The sequence below is a fragment of the Mastomys coucha genome, unplaced genomic scaffold (genome assembly GCF_008632895.1).
Source record: "Mastomys coucha isolate ucsf_1 unplaced genomic scaffold, UCSF_Mcou_1 pScaffold23, whole genome shotgun sequence".
NCBI classification, from domain to species: Eukaryota; Metazoa; Chordata; class Mammalia; order Rodentia; family Muridae; genus Mastomys; species Mastomys coucha.
This window is the reverse complement of record NW_022196906.1, coordinates 74,895,590-74,903,142: the sequence shown is the minus strand read 5'-3', so window position 1 is coordinate 74,903,142 and position 7,553 is coordinate 74,895,590. Positions and strand designations below refer to the sequence as shown.

The 7,553-nt window shown below is 36.8% G+C and overlaps 1 protein-coding gene across 1 annotated transcript in view; it reads right to left on the bottom strand.

Moving 5' to 3' along the window:
* Nucleotides 1-7,553, bottom strand: part of Myo6 (myosin VI) — a 139,199-nt gene that overhangs the window by 57,399 nt on the left and 74,247 nt on the right. Inside the window, exons 7-10 of the mRNA XM_031346238.1 lie at nt 6,235-6,290; nt 5,695-5,792; nt 4,859-5,023; nt 2,345-2,425 (exon numbers count right to left, since the gene is read on the bottom strand). Of these exons, the coding sequence (XP_031202098.1) occupies nt 2,345-2,425; nt 4,859-5,023; nt 5,695-5,792; nt 6,235-6,290 (400 nt within the window). The remainder of the gene's footprint in view (nt 1-2,344; nt 2,426-4,858; nt 5,024-5,694; nt 5,793-6,234; nt 6,291-7,553) is intronic.

The following is a 7,553-nucleotide window of genomic DNA, read 5'->3' as shown; positions in this document are numbered from 1 at the left end:
AATTTGCATCCCAAGTTATTCGTATGTTAAGATCTAGCAAACTCAGACAGAGGGGAAGAAAGTTAGGCCTGCAAAGAGAAAAGAAGAAACAGAAAGAAAAGTTTCTAGACACAGAAAGAACAACCTAGAAATTTTCCAGAATTTGAGCACTAAAGCTAAAGTTAAAATCAAAACCTCAGCATCAGAATTAGCGAGCATCAAAGATGTCTGCCGCTTCCGGGAATGTTTTCTCTCCCCCCCCCCGCCCCCCCCCCACACCCCATACTCCACACCCCAAACACCGCATGCAACTGTGGCCTACTATTCACAAGATGCTTTAAATGTCTGATTATGTGCCAGATTTCCGGAAAATGTCTAGAAAATGAAATTCTACTTCGTTCTTTAAAAGAGAAGAAGGCAACAACCACATGCAAAGTTGAAAGAAACACTGTCATGCAGGATTTTTAGTCTCGCAGCCGGGTGTCAGCACCATTTTAAATACTGTTTTCTAACCAAATCCTCATGAACTATTTGCTTCCCAGCAGACTGAAAATACTGCATTCTCCTAAAATTTGCACACAGCAGAAAGACACCCAAACAGAATGAAGCAAAGAGCTTAATTAGTCAAAATGATCACCTCGTCCTCCTGACAAAGAAGAGATAAAAAGTAATTTAAATATATTAATCCACGGTTCACCTGTACATATCATACACATGCACATTCTCTCTCAGTGACGTAAGATTTCTGATAAAGCACTTCACTCTGAAATACGGAAGGAAGGTATTTTCCTGTCTGGCGCCGCAGGCGCACATGTGCATGCGTGCTGTGCGCACGTGCGTGCGCGCATGCTGCTCTGGACGCTAAGCAGGGGTTTTCCCTTCTCCCCACTGCCTTTTCTTTGCTTTTGCGTTTGTTGTTTTCTCTACAAGATCACTGCAGTTGCTTTGTATGGCTTTTGATTATCTTAGTGGAAAGACTGCAACTTATACACTTTGATGATATCTTACAAAAACAAAGTCTTTGAAGATGTAGTAAATACTATAAAAAATGTTGATGCTGCTTCCAAAACTATGTGGCTGTAACATAAAATTTATGCATAACTCAGATATCTATGTCTAAAAATAATATGCAAAGTATCAAATTAAATAAGTATTAACTGCAGTCTCATGTGTTCATGATTTGAAATGAGAATTTCATTAATGTATTTTACACATAATTCATCTTACCTAATCTGAGTAAAATCAAGTGGTTGTCAAGTGCACAGCCATTAAGAACTGCTAACAGCAAAGAGTTATCTTTTTAAAAATAAGTCAAGATTAGCTAGTACCAATAACTAGTCATGATTTAGTTTTTATAACTGAAATGTGTTGTTTAAATACAATACAACAAAATTTAATGCTTAAATTCTATAGATTAAAATTTATAAAAGTTTAAAATTCTTAAACATTTAATATGTTTTAAATAATAATTATATAATTCTTAGATTATTTAGTGAGACAACTATATATAAAACTTCATAATATATTCCATATATATAGTTGATACAGCAAAATTATATGTAAACAGTCTTTCACAAGAATGCTTATGGTATTTACAGTCTATGTCAAATCTTACTTCAGTAGACAATAAATGAAAAGGCATACTTTATGCTTTCTCCTGGGATGTCCCTCAAAGGCCCATGTGTGGAAGACTTGGCTCTCTGTGCAGCAATATTCAGAGGAATGGCTTTCAGGAAGTGGCTGGATTATGGGGACTCTCATCTTACCAATAGATTAATCCACTGATGGGCTATTAGGAGGTATGGAAACTTGGCTGACCGAACTAGCGATCTTGTGGTCTTTATCTTGTCTCTGACACACATCCTCTCTCCTTCCTTTCTTCTCACCTCCCACTCACTTCTGGCTGCCATGAGGCGAGCAGCTTTACCTAACCACATGCTCTCTCTACTGTGCATCCTGCCTCACGAGGGCCCAGAAACAGAAACAACTAACCATGGACTGAAATATAAAACTGAGCACAAACAAATCTTCCGCACTTCAAGGTGATTTCCTCGTGTGTTTTGTCACAGCAGTGGAAAGTTTATTGATACTTAACTACAAATAGTAATCTCTGAGTACATTGCTGAATTAGGATGGCTCATAAGAGCCATTCATAGCAATTTCATAGCATAGGAATCGAAGGAACATGAGGAAATCGATCTGCTGTTCTATATATGACAGAGGTCTAGAGTGTCACACTACAAGAGAGATCGGTGTTATAGTTTTAAGACATAAACCTGAAAGCAAGAAGTTCCAAAATAAAGACAAATCCTTCAGCAATATTTTTTATAGTAAAGATTTTCATTCAAAATATAATCTACTATACCTCAGGACTTTTTCGGTTCTGTAAAATCTGTTTGTCGGTTTCTTTGTTAGCGAAGTATCTAGTGCAGCCCCGGTTTAAATACTAAGACAAAGAATTAAAGGTACAATTAGCATAGGATCCAAGGGGAAAGGACACAACTACAAAGTGAGCTCAAGTTCAGCCTGGGCTACATCAAGATGCTCTGCCTTAAGCAAACAAACAAAGAAACAAAAACTAGAGAGCTGAGGGTGAAAGCCAGTGGCCCAGGAGCAGCACAGCATACCCAAGGCCTTGGTGCTAATCCCAAGAACTGGAAAACCATTAAAGGGCTAGGAAAGATGCTACTTTCTCCAGCTTTGCTGTGGTAACAAGGCTGTACCTGTTCTTGCTACCCATTGTCATTCTGTGTATGTTTTCTTCATACTCCACGATTTTTGCCTGACTCTACCAAATGCTTCTATAAAATGGGTACAAATGTTTTTAATTTGATAATGTTGAGCGTTTTCAGCTTTCTATTTTGCAAGATACATGTGTAGTTGCTACAAATATGTTAAAGTAGTAAATATCTAAATTATAAATCAGTTGGGGTAAAGTAATAACAAAGTAAAAGTTCAGCCATTTTAAAAGCATGCATGCTATTCTAAAGCTCTGCTTTGTGTTAACATCCTATCAGTAAATTAGAAAAACAAAGTAACAAACAAACAAACAACCAATGAAATTACCAGAACGCTTCCATGCCATTTATAGTGAATTACTTGGGGAACATGATAGAAATGTGGTTGTATGTTACATGAAAGGAATGTCGATTATGACATATATAGACACACACCCCACACAAACACACACACACAAACTTACACACACACACACGCTCACTCCTGCCACCACTGGAACTACCCTGAAGGAAATGAAGTCCATCCTGGCAGTCCACACCATAAAGGCAGGAAAGCCTTGGGTTGCTTTTGAGAATGGCCCTCACTGTGCTAGGGAGGGCTGTGCCCTCTGAGACTGAAATGCTAGGATCCCAAGCTCCAAGCCAAAAAACATACTAGATTAAAGCCACAGCAGTCACACTGCTTTCTGGACAGCTAAGACATATATCATAATTCATGATTTCTAGTAATTTGTATTTAAAAAAAAACACACATCAAAAGTGCCTCTTCTGTTCTCATGACGATATAGTAAGCAACTGACTTCAAATTCTAATTCAGTTGAGAAGCAGAGGTCAGAAGACGATACCAAATCCCCTCAGACTGGCATTATAGGCAGTGTGAGCCATCATGTGGGAGCTGAGAACTGAACCCAGGTCCTCTGCATGGACAGCCAGGGCTCCTAACTGGAGCCACCTCTCCAGCCCCACACCAGCTTGCTTTCAAGTAATTAGTTCTTCCACTAGGATTTTCAAATCCCCAATCATCAAGGCACTTGGGGTGGGGCATGTACAGTTCCTTACTATTCAGCATAACATGCAGGGTGTGCATTTTCCAACACATTCTAAGTTGCCCAGGGACAAGATTATGCCCTTTATCTTTTAAAATGTATCTTTTAATCCTGGCTCAATGTCTAGCCACCAATAATCAAGCAATAAGTATTTATTGTGGAATTGAACTGAGGAGCATAATGATACATTCTTCGTTAACATTGATTCAGTGATCGACGTTTTAACAGCTACATTAAAGTCAATTTTAAGGCTAGTCTTACAAAACCTTGTAAATTTTTAATTGGGTTTAAATTAATATGGTTTTAAACATCAGTCCTTTTACCGATTGAATTACATACCTTCTCATACAGTGTTTTACATGTTGAAGATCACTTATCTCAATACTTTGAAAAAGTGATTCAGATTTCAGAGTTGCTTACATTTCAGAGTATTTGTATAAACTTTAATTTTCCAGCTGAGCATCCCAAATTTTAAAGTACGAAGACACAGACTTTTCAGTGTTTGAGATTTGGAGTTTTCACATTAGGGATACTGAACCCGTGATAAACTTACAAATAAATCATAAATAAATAGAGAGCTCACTGGTAAGGCTATAATCCTAACACATCATCTAGTTAGATCTCAGGTATCCACATGGGGCAAGGGGAAAGCAATGCCTTAGCCCAGTTGTTCTCAACCTATGGGTCATGACCCGTTTGGGTCATCAGATATCCTGCATATCAGATATCTTGCATATCACACATTTACATTAAGATTCATAACAGAGCAAAACCATAGTTATGGGGTAGCAATTTATAATCCTTACTATAACATAAATGCTCTGCAAAGATTATTCTTCACAGATTATTATTATTATTATTCCTTGTTGTTTAGTAAATAATAAAGAAATCTATACAGAGGTGCTCTCTTTATCATTCCCAATATTTGCAATTCATAGTTAATCTTAAGATGTAAACTCTGCAAATCCAAAAAGCCCACTGTACTTGATTTAACATAAGTTATGTACAAAAACAAGTAGGAATCCAAAAACAGTGAGTTTTAGGACTAAGAACGATTTGCAAACCTGGTATAAAATTTATTTTCCTCCAACCTACCCGAAAATTATCTGGGGAACTCAAGTGAAGTTTCTCCCTAATGTCTTCTGAAGCCCCAGCACACAGCCTGTAAAAAATATGGTAATTCCGCTCCTCTTTGCCTTGAACACAGATCCTAGACTTCTCTAGAAGGTAATGAGAAACAAATCCTCCAACAACTGAACTCTAAAAGACAAAATAGAAAATACATTTTATATCTATGTGATTGAAATATACCTTAATGTCAAACTAATCTTTTCTAATAAACATCTGCTTGTCAAAGAAGCTAGAATATTTATTAAATACTAGACAAAAACACCTACGATGTAAGCTTTGAGCATTTCTCCTTCATTTTAAACACTGTTTCCCAACCTCTACCCTGAGCCTTCCTAGCTTTTGAGCCTCTCCAGAAGTAGTACATCCCAGTGTCCACAGACTGTTGCTGAAGAGCGCTCAGTGCACCACCATGAAAATCTGAACTGAACCCATGATAAACTTACAAATAGTGTTAAGACACTAACTGCCCTCATGTGATCATTACAGACTACACAGATCAACAGGTAACATATTGCTATATATCATGCTGTGTCTCGTGATTATGCACATTATGGCATGCTTTCAAGACAACGAAAGAATCAAGTATGAGGAAAAAATAACTATTAATATGTGATTGGTGATGCATCCAAATCCAGTATTTTAATTTTAGACTGAATAGAAATTTTGGATACTCACTGTAAATACATACAAACATACAATAATAGTTACAACAACAATAATAATCTTAGAAAGAACTATACAAATTAAGATTCTAATAAGACCACAAACCCAATTATATCACAAAAGCAACTTCCATTTACCTTTTCATTGAAGTGAATTTCTACAAATTTTCCAAATCTACTGCTATTATTGTTGCGAACAGTCTTTGCATTTCCAAAGGCTTCTAAAAGTGGATTAGCTATTGAAAAAGGAAATGAAAACACTTCATCAAAAAAAATCATGAGAAAGAGAAAGGCATGAAGAAAAGATATAAAGCAATACACGTTACATCTCCACAAAGAGGAAAATTTGGGAAAATGCTGGAATAAATGCTTTTAGAAATATTAATACAGAAAAATTATCAAGTAATGTCAAATTCCCCAAGAATTAAATGTCTACCCAATGGCTTTATTTTTGAATGACAAGTGGCCAGGATCTAGAGTCATCTAGGGGAGGAGCCTCTGGGGCAGAGAAAGACAACAGGTTCATAGATCACCATGAAGGAAGTATCTGAGCAAAGGTTTATGGGAGATGGGAAGATCGCGCACATCGCTAAGAAAAAAGCATTGTAGACCACAAACAAGATCCTTCTAAGTCAACTTCAAAGATACCCAACAATAATAAATAAAAATTAACAATACCTTCAACAATTCTATCATCAATATCTTGACCTGTTCCATAAGATTCTGTCAGGTATCTATTTAAAATACAGGATAAAAAAAATCCTTGAATAACAATAATATTGAATGCAATAAACTTAGACTTACTACTTAATACATTTCAAACTAAAAAAAAAAAATGGATCATCAATCTAACTGGTAATGTTTTTAGATTTTTATTTTTTCTTATGTTTCTGTATGTACATGTCATAGAATTACATTTGCAAGCTATTTGGAACTATTCTGATTTTAACAGATTCTTTAAGTAGATTTACATAAGTATCTCTTAATAACTGTCTAACTTAATAACTATATACATTTACATAACAAATAGATAACTTTCATAAAGGACCCCACCATGAAAAAACTAAGAACTGAGCTGGGCAGTGTGGCACATGCCTTTAATCCCAGCACTCAGAAGGCAAAAGCAGGAAGACCTCTGTGAGTTCAGGCCAGCCTGGTCTGCAGAGTGAGCTCCAGGGCAGCCAGAGTTGTTATACAAAGAAACCCTGTCTTGAGAAACAAAACAAAAAACCAACCAAGCAAACAAACAAACAAAAAATAAAAAACCTAAGAAATGTAATAGATTAGGAACAATTCTGATAATAATTTAGAATGTGCTGGTCTTAGCAGTATCTTCATGGCTAGATTTAACATCCTTGGGTATGTGCAATGGTTCACATTGATCATCAACTCAATGGGACCCAGAATCATTTAGAAGACAGGTCCACAGCCATGTCTGTGAGGTATAGGTTAGGTTAATCAAAGTGGAAAGACTCGCCCTGACTGTGACTAACCACATTCCATTCACTGGGGTCCTCGACCACAGAGAAAGGAGCTAAGGCCAAACACAAACACTCCCTCACCCTCCTCTGCTTCCTGACTGCAGATGTAGTGTGTCCAGCCTTGGCCAACTAGCCTTCTCCACCACTGGGAAATTTTACCCTTGCACCCTTTCTCTCTTAATTACTTCTTGTCTGAGATTTTGTCACAGCAGTGACAAGATTTACGGTATTTAAATTAACAGGATGAAACTACAGTCCTATAATGGTAAGGCTCCTTCGCTTTTTAAATGTCATGACTGCACACCAAGTGTTGAGAGTTTGATTTGATGGTAGAAAGGGGGATCTGATGAGAGATGAGATATGAGGAAGTCTAAATAAAAAGTAGTTTTAAAAATATTTCATAGCACCAACATTGAAATTAGAATACCCGTTTGGATTTTGAAGGAATATTCCTGGGTTTCTCATTGCAAGCTAGCACTGACATCCTATGGAATCTTCTGAGAAATAACACATCAG